General features: G+C 38.7%; 1 protein-coding gene across 1 annotated transcript in view; it reads left to right on the top strand.

The window, feature by feature from the left end:
- LOC148372186 (uncharacterized) overlaps positions 1-20,666 on the top strand; it is a 36,568-nt gene that overhangs the window by 4,876 nt on the left and 11,026 nt on the right. The window contains exons 2-5 of the mRNA XM_088326797.1: positions 9,310-9,374; positions 10,312-10,326; positions 13,152-13,421; positions 18,094-18,214. Coding sequence (XP_088182923.1) covers positions 9,329-9,374; positions 10,312-10,326; positions 13,152-13,421; positions 18,094-18,214 — 452 coding nt within the window. The 5' untranslated portion in view covers positions 9,310-9,328. The remainder of the gene's footprint in view (positions 1-9,309; positions 9,375-10,311; positions 10,327-13,151; positions 13,422-18,093; positions 18,215-20,666) is intronic.

The raw sequence follows: 20,666 nt of genomic DNA, 5'->3' as shown, positions 1-20,666 counted from the left end.
TGAAGTCACTGAGGTAGTCATAAAGCTTTTTGGTTGCAGGGCCCAAGGGGTTGATGAAATCCGTCTGGAGTTCATTAAGTCTCTGGATGTTGTTGGTGTATTATGGTTGACACACCTCTTCAACATCGCGTGGATGTCCGAAACAGTACCACTGGACTGGCGGATCGGGGCTGCTTTTTCCTCACTTTCAGTCTCTGTGGTTTGTTGTCTTTCTTGGGCTCATTTTTGCTTACACTACACTTGAAAGCGACATCTAGTGGACAAATATAAAACACTGCCCCTTTAAGAAAAGCTGATGTTTTTATCAGCGCCGTTTTTGTGGAAAAAGCCCACTTGGCCAAACCCCACCTGGATCCTAGCATTAGCGGCCCCCGACTCAATTGAGTTTGAGACCCCGGCACTAGAGGGAACTCACTTAGCTTTAGCGATACAAACGTTTTCTGAAAATGGTCTAGAGTAGCAGATGACACGATTCTTCCCCCTTCCCCTGGCACACTTTGTCAATAACGCAAAGTGTTCTCCTTGGTGCATCTTCTTTATCTTCGTGGATGATTTGAGAGGATGTGACAGGTGCAAGGAGCCTGTCTCATCCTTTACTTCATCACTTTCACAGCCGGACGGACTTATTTGCCCGCCACGAACGACCTATTTACTGCTGTAATATTAGAATTCTGCGTACCCCAACTACGGTAGACCAGGGGTGGGCAAACTACAGCCCGCTGGCCACATGCGGCCGATCAGGCTTTAAATTTGGCACGCCGAACAAAAATGGTCATGACAACATATATAAAAGTAGTAGTAGTAGCAGTAAACTTCTCTTTTTAGTTACAGTTTTTTTTTCACATTTCCCCTGGTGTATATACTACAAAAATTCTATGACAGAACTATTCCAAAAATATTACAAAATGGCAACAAAACCAAATTTCATATTTAGGACTTAAGAACAGGGACCCTATGTATTACTTTGCTATCATTCTGAAAAGAAAAAAATACGAGAGAAATACAACAGAAATATTTGTAAAGCAATGCTATAATACAAAAGTACTTACTTTAGAAGTTTTACAACAGAAATACTACAAAAATATAACTACATAAATATTAAAAAATTACAGGAATACCACAAAAATACTATTATGGAAATACTTCAAAAATACCTCTACATAAATACAACAGTATTATTAAAAAAGGAAAAATACTACCATAGAAATATTTCAACATAAATACGACAAAAAATAGTACTACGGAAATATAATGACATAAATACAACAAAATACTACAGAAACACCACAAGAATACTTCAATGGAAAAACATCCAAAAAATACCACTACAGAAATATAGCAACAGAAATAATACAAAAATACTACTGCAAAATATTTTACGAATGAAATAGTACAAACATACAACTACAATAATACTACAAAAATACTATAGATATACGAAAAAAATACTAAAGATATACTACAAAAATTCTACTATGGATATACTGCAAAATATACTTCAGAAATAATACAAAAATACTACTGCAAATTTTTTTACGAATAAAATGGTACAAAAATACAACTACAATAATACTACAAAAATACTATAGATATACTAAAAAAAATACTAACGATATACTACAAAAATTCTACGATGGAAATACAGTACTGCAAAAGATACTACAGAAATACTACACTAATACTTCTATAGAAGTAATACAAAAATACTAATACTGTAATACTAATATACGAAATATTATTACAGAAAGACTATACTACTACAGAAATATTATGATAGAAATACTACAAATTACGGATATTTGACAAAAATACTACTTTTCCAATACTATAAAAATACAAAAAAAATAATTGTGTTTAAATATTAAAAATTATTAATGCAGAATGATTACAAAAAACACCGTACAAATACTACAAAACTAAAAAAATCAAATGTAGTGCTTATAACAGGAACATATTATATATTATTTTCCTTTAATTGTGAGTGTTTCAAAAACAAATTATTAAACTTATCTATTTAAAAACAAGTACAAATAAATAAAACATGTCTGCATGTATATTCATTCATTAATGACAAATGGATCAGTCTCCAGGATTTTTTAACCCAATATGGCCCCCGACTCCAAATGGTTGCCCACCCCTGCAGTAGACCCCCGATATACGACATAGTTACGTTCTGAGATGAAGATTACAAAGTGAAATTGCCATGTAGCGGGGGATACAAAACCTATGCTAATTACTACATAACACAATGGCAAACAATAAGTACCATATTTTCTGAGCTAACAAATAATTGACAGAAATTCTAAAGTGTGCTTTAAAGCTCAGTGCTAACGCTGTAAGATTGCATTTTTATTTTAAAAATGGAATCATGAAATTGTGACAACAAAAGAGTAAAAATTGCTTCTTTGCGGACGAGATCATCTCAAATTTTCCAGACTAAAAGTTAAACCTAAAAAACAAAAACGAATGCCCTAAATTATAGTCTTTAAATACAATACTAATTATGTGTAATATGCATGCATATAATTTAAAAACATTAAAAAATATATCCATGTATGATAACAATAACAAAAAAATTTGCTTTTAGTGTGATGTGACTTGAGCTGGTACGGTGGAGTACAGGGTGGATGCAGATGAGGAGAAGAGACAGCGGATTGGATTGAAACAGTTTTTTAAACTTGCAAAGATTGTCATGCATTGACTGATTATCGATTGGATTTTTTTTGTATCCACTGATACTGTCTCATTTTTTTTCTCAGCAATACATGAGGAAAATAGATAAAGGACAGCAAGGGGCAACAGTGGCTCAGGAATAACAACTGAATTAGTGGTGCTTTTTTGCCATTATCACAATATTTTCACCATTTTTGTTTGGCAGGCTGAATAAATAGCCTGACACGTACATGGCCTACGGGCTTCAGTTTGCTGTCTGAGAAGATTTGTTTGCTTTAATCGCCCTACTTATCATTACTTAATAATTGTCCCGATCAAGGATTGGTTACATTCATGAAACTTAGAGAGGGTAAAAATGAGTATGCCTTCTTTTTATTTCTTGATCATCGTAAGCTTTGTTTCCATGATCATCATGTTTTTGCTTCTCCCTTTGGCATCACTGCAAGCCTTGGGATCCAAGGCAAATAAATACGATTAATAAGTATTGTACTGCCCTTAATGTGATCAATGATGCACTCAGTCGCTGACAAAGTATTGTTGCCAGTAATATAACAAAATAACTAGCGGTAAAAACAGTTACACAAGAACCACTGTTGGTCGTAACTCGCACCGTTTGCGTGCACAAACAGGTTGACCTCAGAGCACAAACTTCCACATCTATTGCCTCCCCCTCCTCGCGTCATGTCCTATCTTAAAGGGTACATGCGTGAACACAAACAACAGTAACAAAAGTAACAGGAATTCCAGTATCGTGTACCCTCCCATTTCATTTCTATTTCCATACCACATGATTTATTTACATTTCTCAAGGCGCCGTGAAGGCAACACACCACACGCGTGTCTGTTCACTTGACAGACCTGGAAAAAAACAGGAAAAAGCGAAACTGTGGGACCAGGACACGGGACACAACCGGGCTTTGTGTGAGCACTCATCTGCAGTCACTAAAAGGCACTACGACGAGCGCAAAGGGGCGCAGACGATGTTACATAAGGGGGGAAAATGCAGTGAGACATGGAGCAAAAAATAATGTCGGCCAGGTGAGCAAAGGCGGCAGATGGTTTGCTGGGTTTGCTGTTCTGTGTGCTTGTTTTGTAGATTTGTGCCCTTTTTCTGTGCTTGCTCGAGTGTCAACACAAAGCCACGGCTGCTGGACACTAAACAATGACGCGAGGTGCACTTAATTTGGAGCGGAAGCTAAATTTGAGGAGACAAAATGAGCAAACAAGTGCAGTGACTGGAAATGTTCCCACTACACGTGAATGCAACATTTGCAACGTGCACTTTTCGCTAACAAGCCTTAAAAAATAAACAACCCAAATTAAAACATCACTTAAACCGTATTAGGGGCCTTAAATAAAACATTTAAATCAATGCTGTAGCTGTAAAATAAAAAGCAAAATTGATCCGTTTTTTAATTTATCCACCCTTCCCCAGAGTTCTAGTAACGACCAATCAAAGCCGTGATTAATCCTTCACGTGACGTCAGGCACTTACATCAACATGGCCACCCTCTGAGATGAATCAATGAGGTTAATTTTAAGATTTAATTTATGTTTTGTGAACACTATTTGCTTCAGAACTACGTTTTTAGATTTTGATTATACGACAAAAATAATGGGGTTGATTTTTGCAGGTTTCTAAATAAATTATTCTTTTGTATACGCTCATAGAAAACGATTTGGATCTTTTACTTCAGATTATGAAAACTACCACGTCTTTTACTATGATTTCAAACTTTTCAATGCACGTTTGTCAAAATCATGGCCGGTGGCCCAAATGTCACCTGCCAAATCATTTGACGTGGCCTGTGACAAATGCTGAGAGAAGCACAAGAGAAAAATTACCTGACTCACGGCAAACAATGACTCGCTTTTTCAAATATGTCCACTGGATGTTGGCAAAGCCAGGCGCCACTTGCAAAGCACCCGCTGTAGCTGTATTTGCTGACTACCTTTAATCAACCAGAGAACATTGAGGTATCCCGCACCAATGTCATTTTACTTAAGATAAAAGTCACAGACACATCATTTTAAGAAATAGCACCTGGGTGTCTTTGCAGAAATTTAAAGAAGCTTTAGCTCCCTTCCATGATATATTTGAAATCTAACAGCGAAGTTCCCATATCCAGGTAAACCTTTTCCCAACTAAATAAACAGCAGAAATACATTTAAAACATTACTGTATTATCAATTTTTAGATTAGTGTTTGTATGCTACTGTATTTACTTCACTTTCCAGTCAGGGTGAGTTTTCCTAAGTTAAATTACCTATAGTGGAAATTAATTCAGTTGCTGATTTGCTTTTATTTGTATTTTCTTGCAGATGCATCGTGGGTAAACACTAATGAAGATAAAATCTTAGTGAGGTTAAAAAAATCGAGAATAGAAAACCCTAAATAATTGGTTTACGATTAAATCTTACATCCCTGAATTAGAACTTAATTGTGAGCCTTCATAAAGACCCCCAGCCCTCCTGCTAAGGCACACTTTTTATGCCATTAGTTTACTACTTCGGCCCCTGTGAGAGTGCGTTTTTCTACCATGTGGCCCCCGAAGCTTAAATGAGTTTGACACCGTTACCCTGGATCAGTGTTTCTCAAGTGGTGGATTGGGACCCAAAAGTGGGTGGCTGACCTGTTTTAAGTTGGTCGCGGGTCTTAGCCTTGGCAGAATGTTATAAAAAAAAGAAGCAGTAGATGGCGATACTGCACACTTTTTACGCCATTCATTCACTAGTCTGGCCCCCGTGAGAATGTTTTTTTCTATCACGTGACCCCCGAGCTTGAATGAGTTTGACCCCTCTGTTGTGGAATACAATTTGATACTTTTAAATGGATTACAAATATTCGTACCTGACACTTCTTCCCAAAAGTTTTTATTAGCTATAAAATGGTCTGTTATTTCCTATACATTATGTTGAAGATGTCTGTGTATTGTCTCATGATGCCCTTGCAAAATCTATTGTCATTTTCCTCATGGTGAGGTTTTTGAGTTTTTCCTTACCCTCATGTAGGTTTTAGATCAGGGGATGATATAATGTAATCTATAGCCTGTACAGCCCTTTGAAACGTCTTGTGATTAAAGGCTATACAACTAAACATGACTCGACTTGACCGTAAATACATCAACACTACTTTTATTTTGAAAAGCAACGTGTTCTGTCTGAGAAGAACTTGCAGTCACTTCTTTCTCGACATAAATGACACTTTGTGGCATTTTGTCCCCTGTGAAAACAAGAATTCCAGAAGAACACATCCAAGTGATTTTTGTCTCCAATCGGGTTGATGAAACGAAATAGGGCCAGGCATTGTGAGGAGACACGACACAATTCTGAGCGGTCTCTGAATGAATTTCTTCCCATGACTCCCCTCCTGAACGCAAACCACTGGCCGTGAGGATCTTCAAACAATGCCTGGTCATGTCCTGAGCCTTGGCTGTCATCCCTCCGTCATCACCCCAGATAGCTGCTGACAACCCTCACCGTTCTCCCCTCGGTTTTTATTTGCTATCTTTTACGAGGCGAACTGCAGCGAAACCTCTCGACTCAGAGGAAAGCGGCTCACGTCACCCTAATACCTGCCGAGATGGGGCCCGCTCTTCCTAATGCCTCTGACACTTGACTCTGGCTTGGAAGCAGAAAGCGAGACAAGTTATGAAGCGTTCTTTCAAGTTCTGTACTTTCTGTAGTGTCATGTTTTCCGTTTTGTCGCTTCCAGGAGAATTTCACTCGTTGATGTCTCAAAGAATTCTTTGGACTCCTCATCCACGATAGCACACTCTCCTTTAACTCTCATGTAGATAACATCACCCGGTCAGCCTACTTCCACCTGCGCTCCATCAACTGTCTCTGTCCCTCCCTCACCCCACACACAACAGCAAACTTCGTCCATAGCCTTGTCACCTCACGACTTGATTACTGCAATTCCCTCCTCTATGGCTTACCCCAAAAGTCCCTCAGTAAACCTCAGCTGGTCCATAACTCTGCTGCACACATCATCACCAAAACCCCTCTCACATCACATCACCCCTGTCCTCAGCAACTCCACTGGCTCCCAATCTACCATAGATTCACTTACAAACTCCTGCTCTACACCTACATGGCCATTCATAACCTTGCCCCTCCCTACCTCTCCGACCTCCTTCACACTGCCACGCCATCATGCACCCTCAGATCATCCTCCTTACTTCATCTTACTATACCCCCTGCCTGCCTCAGCTCCATGGGGAGCAGAGCTTTCAGCTGCTGTGCCCCCGAGCTCTGGAACACATTGCCGCCTGACCTTGGAAATTCTGTGACCCTGTACACCTTCAAACCCGGACTCAAAACTCACCTCTTTAGACTTGCCTATTCTTGACCATCTAATAATAATAATAATAATTTCCTTGTATTGTCATTCTGTGTAACAATGTACACAGAACGAAATGTCGATTGCACCTGACCCGTTGTAGCGAGCCGATGCAGCCGCAGCCAACAGAGGGCGCCGCCGACCACTTTTTAAGTCTTAGGAATGACTCGGCCGGGGCGCGAACCCGAACCTCCCAGTCTCAAAGCGGGCGCCTTACCATCTAGGCTACTGAGCTGCCCCCCCCTCCCCTCCCTTTTTAACTATAATGTGTTTTATTGGCTATTTATTACTTGCTTGTTTTACTCTTCGTTTAATGTTGTGTCCTACTCATATATACAGCGACTTTGGGTGTCCTGAAAGGCACTTCGAAATACAATGTATTATTATTATTGTTATTATTATTATCATTAAAAGGCCACCACGGCATTTACTAAATTGTGTGATTTCATTTTCTTTTCTCAATCTTGTTTTCTTCCCCGATGCTATGTCTGCCCTGATTGGTGGTCACCATCATACTTTCTTCTGGTAGATGTGGTATTTTATGGTCTTGCCGTCATGGCATTCCCATTATTGTTGTAGCAACGTTTAGGTATATGCCTGCTTGGTGTTTCTTTCAAGTTTTGCTCAGTTAGAGCTAGTTGGTGTCTCAACATACTTTGTTTTGTCTTTCTCTTATGTTTTGTTCTATTAGTGTTCCAATAATCTTGTGTTCTGTCATATAGATTTAAGAGTTCGTGTCCCTACATATTGTGCATTGTCTTCCTTTAATGTTTTTGTTGAGGTAATGTTGCAACATATCCTGTGTTGTCTGTCAGGTTTTTGCTTCAGTTACAGCTAATTAATGTGCATGCGTCGGTAGTCGGTGTCCGAACTTATAGTAGGTTGTCTTTGTTTCCTTTTTTTTAATTTGGGATAAGTGCCCCAACATATAACGCATTGTCTTCCTTTCACATTTCTGTTAGGTCAGTTAGTGTCCCAACATATTATGTGTTGTCTTGTTTTTATGTTTTTGTTGGTTTGTGTTCAAACATATGCCAATGTGTCTTCCTTTCCTGTTTTGTTAATTTGCAGTTAGTGTCCCAGCATATTCTGCCTTGTCTTTTTTCATGTTTTGTTCAGTTAGAGTTTACGTGCCAACATATCCTAAGTTGTCTTTCTTTCACGTTTTTTTCCATTTAGAGTAATTATCCGACACATCCTGCATTGTAATTCTTTCATATTTTTTCATTTAGAGTAATTATACCGACACGTCCTGCATTTTATTTGTTTAATGTCTGTTTAGTTAGGGCTTGTTGGACTAGCTTTTCCTGATATTTGTGTGTAGTTAGTTTCTGTTCCAACATATCCTAAGTTGTCTCCCTTTCATGTTTTGTTAATTTAGAGTCAGTGTCCTAACATATCCTCAGTTGACCTATTTTTATGTTTTTTTCATTTAGAGTTAGTGTCCCAACATATTCTGCATTTTCTTCCTTTAATATTTTGTTGCGTTAATTTTGCAACGTATCTTGTGTTGTCCGTCAGGGTTTTGCTTCAGTTACAGCTAGTTATTGTGCATGCGTCTTCCCTTTAATGTTTTGTTCATTTTAATATAGTTAGTGTTTCAACATTATGGAGCAAGGATGAGTAGTCAAGCCTTTGTTATAGTAGCTTTGATATCTTTAAATTCTGAGGACCAGAGAAAACTTTGTGTTTCTGTTTCTGTACGATATCTAATATGATTCCTTTCAAAGTAAATTGTTAACTAATATCTTATTTTGCATCTTCATTTATGGGATCCGCTTCTCTAGCCATGAACGACCGGACCTGATAGATTCTTTTTCGAATCAGGTTAGGACACAAAAAAACCCACAAATCAATAGCGAGTCTCCTCTTGATGGATGAATGCACTTGTTTTTGCCCTTGCGGCGGAGCTCTCTCCTCGTCTCGCTGCTGTCTATCATTTTTATTCACTAAAAAAGGCAGCAAAGCTGTTGTCTGTCTCCTGCATCAAGCTGAGAAGTCCTCCTGCTTTGGTGACCTTTGGTTTGAACACGGAACAGAAACTCTCAAGATGATGTACTGCACTTCCAAGTTCATTTGGAGGATGCACAGGGAGGCGACGCCCTATAAAACGAAGCTGAAATATTCTTTCTTGGCACCCTGACATGGCAACATTATTGCTGTTTGAGAAATGGCAACCCCTGGTGGGATCATCGTCCTTAGAAATAATGGAATTTACTTCTCAATGGAGACACAATAATACATTATTTTTAAGCGGTTTTTGTTTAAAGTTTGTTATTGTTTTTTTTTAGGTTCTGAAAAGCAATCACCATGAAGACAGCCAGTGTGGTTGCGCTCACTTTTCTGCTCGCCACAGGTAAGCAAAAACAAAAAACAATTTGCATGGCGGATGATAATAATTCACTCTCAGTTTTTCTTTTGAAAACGTTTTCTGAGCACAAACATTTTTGTAGACCAAATTCCTTTTCTAATATTGGCATTTAAGTTTGAAAAATTAAATATTCTTGATCATTTAACAAATAGTATAAATAGGTTTTGCTTCCTTAAAGGGACAGTGTGAATAATTTGGCGTGGTAAAAAAAAATATGCGTTTGTATAGTAAGGAATAACACATAAACTATCATATAAACATATAATTCTCAAAATACCGAATTTTGCATTTATTTGACATAACACGAGTCTCACCTCTATAATGCTGATATCATTGTCCACCATCTTGTTGCCATTGGAAACCAAATATTTAGCAAAACCCTGGGCGAAAAAAGGGGAACAATATGGCGTACTTATGTCATTTTGGGCCTCCCGAGTTTGTTCCTTTTTAGAACTCGTTTTGTGTTGCCCGAAACAATAGTGCAACGTCTAGTGGTCAAATAATACACACTGTACTTATAAATGGGTATTAATGAGACTGCTTTCCCCCCTTTACTCATAACTACCACCTTTGGTCAAAAGCCTAAATGCATTTACTTTTTTTTTACCTGAAAAAAACTGAACTGGAGACAGGATGCAAGCTCATATCGAGCTGAGCCAGGGCTCTTATTACTGGCATGAAAAGAGATAATGGTAAAAATAAACATTTTTTGTAGTCTGCAGTGCGCCATTTTGAGCTTACAAAAATAAAAACAATTTTCACAGCATATTTGACAGACAATTTACAATTTATTTCTGACACTCCATATTCTTTTGTATGTTTTTCTTTTCTGATGCCCAAATGTCCCGTAAAGACAAAGTAAAAGCAAAACTGTTTTTTAAGACCAAACACTAATTATGTTGTTTCTTTTCCTTATCTGCAGCTTTGTCTGGCAAGGGTACGTATTCAAATACAGTAGACCCCCGGGATCAACAGGAATCCATTCTGTGGTGTGATTTCAAAGGGGAATTGCCATATAGCTGGGGAGATAAACTTATGCTAATTAGCTCCAGGATAATCGCAAGCTTTGTTTCCATGGTTATCATGTTTTTTGCTTCTCCCTTTAGATTCACGGCAAGCCTCGGACACATAGCGGAAAAATACAGTACAAAAAAATTAAGGATCCCATCCCCGACTTGTAAAAACATTACAAACTGGATGAAAAATACAGAAAGGCATTTTAGGGGGTAGTTCAGCCAATAGCATATGGGCATTTTTATGATGCCTTGACACAAAGCAATAGTAGATCAGGAAATTATTTGATATCGCTCAAATGCAGACAGGTATCTTAAAGACATAACTGATAATACGCTCAAACACAGTAAATTTTTGGAGGAACACTCCAAATCTTTGGGACACATGAAATGTTTTGTTGTTGTTGCCTTGTAGTGGGGAAAATGCCTCATGGAGGGGCCGAAAAAATATCTAATTTCACACTGTAGAGTCAAAAACTAAGGTAAGGTCAAACAATGCTCAAAAATGCTTCTCTCTGACAGATGCCGATATTGAAACTCATCTCAAATACAGGGAGTGCAGAATTATTAGGCAAGTTGTATTTTTGAGGATTAATTTTATTATTGAACAATAACCATGTTCTTAATGAACCCAAAAGTCTCATTAATATCAAAGCTGAATATTTTGGAAGTTGGAGTGGGGCTTTTTTAGTTTTAGCTATTTTAGGAGGATATCTGTGTGTGCAGGTGACTATTACTGTGCATAATTATTAGGCAACTTAACAAAAAACAATTGTATACCCATTTCAATTATTTATTTTCATCAGGGAAACCAATATAACAGCTCAACATTCACAAATATACATTTCTGACATTCAAAAACAAAACAAAAACAAATCAGTGACCAATATAGCCACCTTTCTTTGCAAGGACACTCAAAAGCCTGCCATCCATGGATTCTGTCAGTGCTTTGATCTGTTCACGATCAACATTGCGTGCAGCAGCAACCACAGCCTCCCAGACACTGTTCAGAGAGGTGTACTGGTTTCCCTCCCTGTAAATCTCACATTTGATGAGGGACCACAGGTTCTCTATGGGGTTCAGATCAGGTGAAGGAGGAGGCCATGTCATTAGTTTTTCTTCTTTTAGACCCTTTCTTGCCAGCCACGCTGTGGAGTACTTGGATGCGTGTGATGGAGCGTTGTCCTGCATGAAAATCATGTTTTTCTTGAAGGATGCGGACTTCTTCCTGTACCACTGCTTGAAGAAGGTGTCTTCCAGAAACTGGCAGTAGGACTGGGAGTTGAGCTTGAGTCCATCCTCAACCCGAAAAGGCCCCACAAGCTCATCTTTGATGATACCAGCCCATACCAGTACCCCACCTCCACCTTGCTGGCGTCTGAGGCGGACTGGAGCTCTCTGCCCTTTACCGATCCAGCCACGGGCCCATCCATCTGGCCCATCAAGACTCACTCTCATTTCATCAGTCCATAAAACCTTAGAAAAATCCGTCTTGAGATTTTTCTTGGCCCAGTCTTGACGTTTCAGCTTGTGTGTCTTGTTCAGTGGTGGTCGTTTTTCAGCCTTTCTTACCTTGGCCATGTCTCTGAGTATTGCACACCTTGTGCTTTTGGGCACTCCAGTGATGTTGCAGCTCTGAAATATGGCAAAACTGGTGGCAAGTGGCATCTTGGCAGTTGTACGCTTGACTTTTCTCAGTTCACGGGCAGTTATTTTGCGCCTTGGTTTTTCTACACGCTTCTTGCGACCCTGTTGACTATTTTGAATGTAACGCTTGATTGTTCGATGATCACGCTTCAGAAGCTTGGCAATTTTAAGAGTGCTGCATCCCTCTGCAAGATATCTCACTATTTTTGACTTTTCAGAGCCTGTCAAGTCCCTCTTCTGACCCATTTTGCCAAAGGAAAGGAAGTTGCCTAATAATTATGCACACCTGATATAGGGTGTTGATGTCATTAGACCACACCCCTTCTCATTACAGAGATGCACATCACCTGATATGCTTAATTGGTAGTAGGCTTTCGAGCCTATACAGCTTGGAATAAGACAACATGCATAAAGAGGATGATGTGGTCAAAATACTCATTTGCCTAATAATTCTGCACTCCCTGTAGTTATTGATACCACACACTGATAACACTATTGCCGATTCTCATTCTCAATATAAGTCCTGATGGTCGATTGGTTAAGGCTATGATCCTTAGCCAAGGTAACAATCAATATTTCTTAAAAAAACTTTAAGCTTCGTTTCCTTGCTTATCATGTTTTTGCTTATCCTTTTAGCATCACTGTAATCTTAGGACCCAGATTGGATAAATCCAGTACTAACATGACAGCATAGTGTCATTGACTAGCGAATTCATTACGAACTGAAGGAAGCATGAGAAAAGCATTGTGGGAGGTAGTTGAGCAAATAGTATATGTGCATTTTCAAGGTACCTGACATAAACCATTTGTATACCAGCGTTGTATGTGATATCAACCAATTACAGACGGGCACTTGTCAAATATGCGCAAACGAGCAATGTTTGAATTTTAAGTTTTAGGGCAGGCGAAATCATTTGTCATTGATGTCTTACAGCGGGGGGAAATTCCATAAAGATGGGCATCATTTTATTCCACACTGTAACGTGAAAACGTCATAAAGCAAGGTGGCCATGTCCCAGGGGTCTACTGTACCAAGATCAGCACCTTTTATTTATGGCCGTTCCAGTAAAATAACGCCATCCCCCCTTCGCCCCACCTGCAGAAACTGAAGAATCGATGACCCGGTTCCTGGGTGAGGATTTCCACATCCTTCTTCACACGCCCGAGCTGGAGGTGACCTTCCGGGCAACGTCACGCTCGCCCGAAGTGTTCCTTATGCGGGGTGGAGTTGTGGTGGGCAACCGGGCCAAGAAGAACCTCCAACTCACCCATCTGGTCGTCGATTCGCTTGTCGAAGGAGACGAGGGCGTGTACACGGTCAAGAATTACAACGATCCAAAGGACGTCAGACGCATCAGGCTTTATGTACGAGGTACGGCATAATTTCTTTAACTGCTTCATTATTTTTGCTTCAAATGTCAAGTAAAAGTTGTTTTGGACTGGAGATAGACACCATTTTCTGGGTTTGTATATCATTCCTGCCACATGTCATCAAGTCAAGTCATCTTTATTTGTACAGCTCTAAATCACGAAGATCAAAAACAATATCTCTGATTTCTGTCATTTTTTACTTTGTTGCATGTATGGATTGAAAAAGTCAAGTCACGTTTATTTGAGACACCCTTAATCACAAGAATTCTCAAAGGGCTGTACAGAGCACAGATTATTGCAAACCACAGACTATTATGACACCATCCCCTGATCTAAAACCTACATGAGGGTAAGGAAAAACTCAAAAACCTCAACATGAAGAAAATGAGGAAACCTTGAGAAGGGATCGCACATGAAGTAATCCCCCTTCCAGGATGACCAGGCTGCAATGGATGTTGCAATAACAAACAATACAAAGATATTGTCAACATGAAATATAGGTCATTCATAAGTTATAAGGGGAAACAAAAAGAGAACAATATAGAGGTACTTTTTTTCAAATGACGCAACAATATTGTATGTTTGCCTGGAGCTATAGCAACAAATGGTTAAACATTCCAATACAAAATACCGATAAGGTAAAGTGTTGCAAGAATTTCTACATTTTTTGCTATTTATTATCATTTGTATTGATCTGTTTTATTTATTTTTCCAATCCGAATTGTCTCGTGGTGGAAGGGGTGACCGGACCAGAACGGAGGCAGGAGGCAGGAAGGGAGAACTCAAGTGCGAGATGATCAAAACTTTTATTTACCAAAATAAAAGTTGTCCAAAAACTCCAGGACAAAACAGAACAAAAACATTCTTACGCTCAGAATGGTCAGGTACAGGTTTCCTCCGACTTAAACTAAACAGGACAAGGCATAACAGAACAGAAAAGGTGTAATGAGCCAACACCCGCAATACCCACAACCCAACCTTAAGTAGGAGCCATGCAATTAGCTGATCTGCTTCAGCTGGTGACCAGGAGGCGGGGCAGACCGGTCGCCACGGCGACCATGACACCAAATGATTTAGAAATTTTATATTAAAGTTTCAACAACAAACCCTTCTCTCCATAAATGTCTAAAATAATATATTTTTTTAAATATTCATCTTCTATGTCACAAATACAAAATGAGAGAAGCTCACAAGTCTGACTTAATCTATAAAACACATTTTTAAATGTGAAAACAATAAGTCATTTACTTTGGAATTAAATAGGACAAAAATGATAGTTGCTGTAATGTAAGAGAGACTCATCATTTTTTTAATGTATTAATTTTCTTTGCATTTATGGAATATTTGTTATGTAAAAAAAAAGGTGAACATTTTATTTCGCAACAGTGAAGAAAAACTGGATAATGATAATAAAAATCATGAAAGAAAAAGAAAATAAAAATATGAAATAAAATGAAAAATAAATAGATAAGAATAATTCCAAAATAAATATGTATAATAGAAAATTAGATGTATATATATCTATAAATATAGGGCAGCACGGCGGCGCAGTTCTGATGTCATGAGATCGAACCTCCTGTGTGGAGTTTGCATGTTTTCCCCGTGCTTGCGTGGGTTTCCTCCCGGCACTCCGGTTTCCTCCCACGTTCCAAAAAACATGCATGTCAGGTTAATTGGCCGGTCCAAATTGTCCCTAGTTGTGAATGAGCGGGCGAGTTATCTGTACCTGTGTGCCCTGCGACTGGCTGGCAACCAGTTGGGGTGTCCCCTGCCCACTCCCCGAAAATGGCTGGGATGGGCTCCAGCATCCAAGCGACCCTACTGAGGATAAGCGGTGTAGATAATGGATGGATGTATATATACAGTGTATATATATATATATATATATATAAAAAATATAGAATACTTTTAAAAATACGTAACATATAATCTAAAGAAAATATAAAAAAAAAAAACTATTATTTCTTAAAAATAATTCAATATTATGAAAATAAAAGCGATGGAACACAACCGTCTTCTCAAACAATTCGTTTATCACCTTCAAAGCCGAAAAAATGAAACACAAGCCGGAATTGAAGCAGTTGTGTGTGAACGCAAGCGTGCACGAATGGCGAGCACGGTGCCGCAGCGCCATATGGAGCGCTTGGCCAGCTGACGACAACGCATCTTCGCTACTGCCAGCCTGTAATTATGCCGCTCTTTAAGCATCAGCCCCATCCACCCAAAAAAAAGAAGAGAAACTCCTTTCTCCCTTCTCTCGTTTCCTTTTCTTCCCTGCTGCGTTGCTGATTTCCCCCTCCAAGCGCCGCCTCCGCATTTCTGGATCACTGCTTCCTCACGTCTTGACAATCTGTTCTTTTTTTATACCACTCAGACTTCCTTCAAAGCTTTTTTTCTTTCCTCCTACTCAGTTCATGCATTTTGCCTTCCCCGGAGAAGTTCTCTTTTTTTTTTTAACAAAATATAAAGTGCCCTCGCAAGATTTGATGCCCAGCATGAGGGCAAGGAGAGCCGACACACCCATGTTATATTAAAGAGTTACATAGGTTAAGACTGCAAAGCAGGACATTAAAATGAAAGGTAGATGGATAGATAACTAAGTTAACTCCCAGTATTTGACATTAAGCAGTTCTGAAGTGTGGGTCCCAATGTGAAATTTCCGTATGGCGGGGGATAGAAACCTATGCTAATTAGCTAATGCCTTACGGACTACAGATACCCCAGAAAAAAAGCATCAAAATATAGACTAGTGCTATTTTACGTACCATTGATCAAATAGGGGCGGCAGTAGCTCAGGAGGTAGAGCGCTCGTCTTGGGATCAAGGGATCCCAGTTCGAATCCCAGCTCGTCCGTGTTACATGTCGAAGTGTCCTTGGGTAAGACACTGAACCCCTAATACCCCCAATAAGCAGGTTAGCGCCTTACATGGTTGCAAGGCTGCTATTGGGAATTGTGGAGCACATTGTAAAGCGCTTTGGGAAGTCATTGACTTGAAAAGCGCTATATAAATGCAGATCTTTTTTTTTTTTAGGGTATGTTAAATGTTACATGACTTGAGCTGGTATAATTTAGTAATGGGTGGATGCAGAGAGGGGAGGAGATATTGATGGTGGATTAAGAATAAAAGGTGTAGATGAATCAAAAAGTACAGACAGTAGACACTGTGGGGTCTAAAGGGCAGACAACTGACGTGTGGGAGAGCTATATATTGGCTAATGGTAGAAAATACATCAGGCAAAAGATTTGTTAATTTTTTTTAACCAGCTGCAGCGGGGAGAGAAGCAGAGAAGGCAAGCAACTCGCTCGTCCACACTCTCTCACTCACTCTCTCTCACCCACATCCCCTGTCTGCCTCTGTGTTTTATTGAAATCACAAGACATGGAAAAGTACTGGTATGTTGACACAAAAGACCACCCCCCTGGAAAAATATCAACACCTTTAAACAAAGACATGAAAACTAAGAGACGGCGGAAAGGAACATCAAACTGTTTAGAAATACACACCTTGAGCAAATACATTTAAGCCTACTTAACAGTTACGACATCAATCCGTTCTGAGGAGGGAATCTCGATCGAAAACTTGTATAGCGTGGAATAGAAACCTATGTTTTGAACCACCGTTACCCCAGACTAAAGCATTAAAATAACAAAATAGTTTACATTAATTACTCCCTGTTTGGCTGCGGCTGCATCGGCTCGCTACAGTTTAACTGTACGGGTCAGGTGTATCGACATTTCGTTCTGTGTGCATGGTTACAATGAATGACAATAAAAGTAAATTCTTCTTTTTCTTCTTATGTGGAGTATTTGTGCATATAATCAAATAACATAATACATAAATATACATGTAAAGGGAAAACGTAATTGTATCTACTTGATGTGACTTTAGCTGGTCGAGTAGAGTAGCGAGTGAATGCCGAGGGGCAAGAAGACGGCCTATTAAAATTAAATCTGAATCGAAAACTTCAATTTGTCAGGACTGTCATGCCCTTAGAGGATTTCCTTTAATCGCCTCCTTTTTTAATAGTCCCGTTAATCGACTGGTCACAGCACTGCAACAAGCCAATCACGTCCCTTTTTTGTAATTCTTGGTAATCACAAGTTTTGTTTCAATGGTTATCAGGATTTTTAGAATTAGAAAAGTAAAACAACGATAAGAAATCAAAAATACTTGCTGGAGAGTAATTATCTGCTGCACCTATGTGCGCCGTCATTTAGATCTTACTTCTACTTTTAGTATCACTACAAGCCCTGCACCCATAGTGAATAAATACAGTACAAAAATACATGATTGTATTGAACTAACTCACTGGCTTTTTACTAAAAACACAAGGATGTGAACTGAATCAAGAGAGAGAAAGACATTAATGGGAAATAATTTACTCAATACAATATCGGTCTCTGCATGAGGCCGTGACCCGGCCCATTAGCAAATGAGCATTTTATATGATGTCGACCAATAATGCATGCGAACACCACCAAGTTGAATTGTATCCATTTTTAGGGCATGTGTAATCATTTGTCATTGATGTAGAGTATCGGGGGAAAAGCTGTAACGAGGAGCCGAAAAAACATCTCATTCCACACCGTAAAGTAAAAATGTCATAAGGTGGGGTTGCCAGATCATGGGGGATTCCTGCACCTATGTTACATGTACTCATTCCTATTACAGACTGCTACAATGAGCAGACGTTGAAATACGGAGAAAACTACCGGATCCCGCTGCTGGGCTTGACTCCGCCCATAACTCTGGAGCATCGACCCAGCGCCGTGGAGGCCAACTTGACATCCAAGTGGGTTCTGAAAATAGTTCACCATTGATTGTGATTTTCTAGGAAATGTCTAACAGGCTTGATGTTTTAGTGATCCACTGAGCCGATTTTATTCCTATTTCCGATCATTTGAGCTTAGTAAAATCATGATAATAACATAGCAACAAGGTAGTAACAACATATGTCGCTTTTTAAAAAAATGCATCTCAAACTTGGAGCCATTTGTACTAATCAGAAACAAAACAAGTATCTCTCAGCTTCTACAATGTTGGTGAGCCTTGCACATGATACCTTTATGAGGAACACTTACAAAATGTAGTGATTTGGTGCAGTTCTATTTATTCAAATTTGATTCAATTTCTTGAATTCATACAGTTACATTTTATTTTCATGGTGTTTTTTTCCTACTGATCAACTCACTTGAGCTAGATTTGGGCTACGTCAGAGGAAATCAAAATGTTGGCTCCTATTTTGATTAGTGTTTATTTGATCAATTAAGGTTATCCACCAATTTCAGCTGATTGTTATTAAAGAAACAAAATTGCACATATTAAGTAACTTTACTAGAGAATGTGCAGAAATGACTAATTAATAATGAATCAAACACCACCATCTTGTCTTTGTCACATTCACATTTTTTAGGAGATAGTGCTTTTACAAGTATTTATTCTGCCACTTAAGCCTTTTTGAAAAAAAAAAAAAAGGTTTTTGTTAAAAGTAAAATCCGGGATCAGTTTACACAAAACAGTAATAAATCCATGACAATTAATGGATCCAACATGGAGCGCTAAGCCCCGCCGGCCATAGTTACCGGTATCCATGTATCACGCGTTGAGGAAATAGAGCGCCCCAAACAACAGCAAGCGACGCTTTAGACGCTAATCCTGATAGCATCGATGTATCATTTCTTTCTTATTAGGCAAACTTATTTCAAAAGACAGTAGAAAAGGGTCTCAATTATTATATACAAATGATATTCATGGCAGTAAGGTGTCCAAAGACGCTAACACAGTAACCTCGAAATGTTGGCGATCTATGAAGCAATTGCTAGCTTCGTACTAACTTCAAGAAATTGAATCAGATTTGTCAGCTTTGACAGACTCTTACTGTAAATGTATAGCAGGGTATGTACACTTTATTGTTTTCCCTTCTAACAGACCGTAACGAGTTTTAGCTATATATAAACCATTAAGAAAAAAGAAAAAAATTATATATATATATATATATATATATATATATATATATATATATATATATATAACTATATCTCACTCTTACATATCGGTGCATCTAATGCTATAAAAGAAGCAAAGTTTTCATTAGGCTGTCTTTGCAGATAACTTACCGAACAACCCATTCTGGATTTTTTAAGACCATTGCAGGTTTCTATTTCATGGTAATATAACAGATTAACGTGGCAGGGAGGAACTACACGTCAATATTGTAAGGCTGATAGGGTGCTGCGTTATAACCTATCCAACAGCACATAAACTTCAATTTTCTAAAAAAATGAGACACTTATGTAGAACAAATAACTCTTCAGGTTGAGTTGAACATGAGGGCGACAGCATGCTTTTATCCACTTTAAACACAAATACGTTTTTGGCTAAGGAAAAGGGATGAACCTCACCCCTACCAATCGTTCCAGATTCCTCTGATCAACGTTACAAGTCCCACAGACACATCATCCAAGTATTTTTCATACAAAACATTCTACTTACAAACGTTTCAGGTTACAAAGCAACTCCCAGGGCGAAATTCATTCGTAAGTAGAAGTACCACTGTACAAGCGTGTGGATCACATGTGATACAAGGATGGACGACCTAAATCGGCAGCCAGCGGCTGTCGTCATCCTCACGTTCTGATTGGCTGTGAAAAAGCGCTGTCGGATCTATTAATTGTGTCATCTGTTGACAATATAGTATCTAGTTTCTGTGCTGATTGTAGTGGTAGATTGCTGTGCCGGCTGTCTGTCGAAATAGTCGTTATGCCAGGCTGCAGTGCTGGAAAATAATAAGCATCTGCTCAAAAAATAAGCATCTGCTTGAAAAAATGAGCATCCATTTAAAAATCGTTATCAACAATATAAAAGATTACACAACCTTTTTGACCTGCTGCCCTCTGGTAGGCGCTACAGGTTTATTTATTCTGCACTATTATTACAACTTAGGCCAGTCTCCAAACACGTCTTTGTGAATATGTTTTCATTTTTATCCTGACATTATTTTATCTTATTTTTCTCTTTTGAGTCTTATCCTGGGGTACCATGTCTATTTCGTTGCAAACAATGTTAGCTAAGTTGTTATCAATGACTATAGAGATAATTAAATTCTGTTTAATTTAATTCAAAATACATTTGTTTCGTTTTTTTTTTTAATTAAAGCAACCATAAAGTTAATAAAAACAAGAAAATGATTACTCTTTTAATAACTCTTTATAAACCACTGAAGGACAATTTACCTCAGTGGTCGG

The sequence above is a fragment of the Urocampus carinirostris genome, chromosome 2, assembly GCF_059441175.1.
Source record: "Urocampus carinirostris isolate Australia breed hairy pipefish chromosome 2, RoL_Ucar_1.0, whole genome shotgun sequence".
Lineage (NCBI taxonomy): Eukaryota > Metazoa > Chordata > Actinopteri > Syngnathiformes > Syngnathidae > Urocampus > Urocampus carinirostris.
The sequence above is the reverse complement of the archived record's forward strand: the minus strand, read 5'-3'. Positions and strand labels throughout refer to the sequence as shown.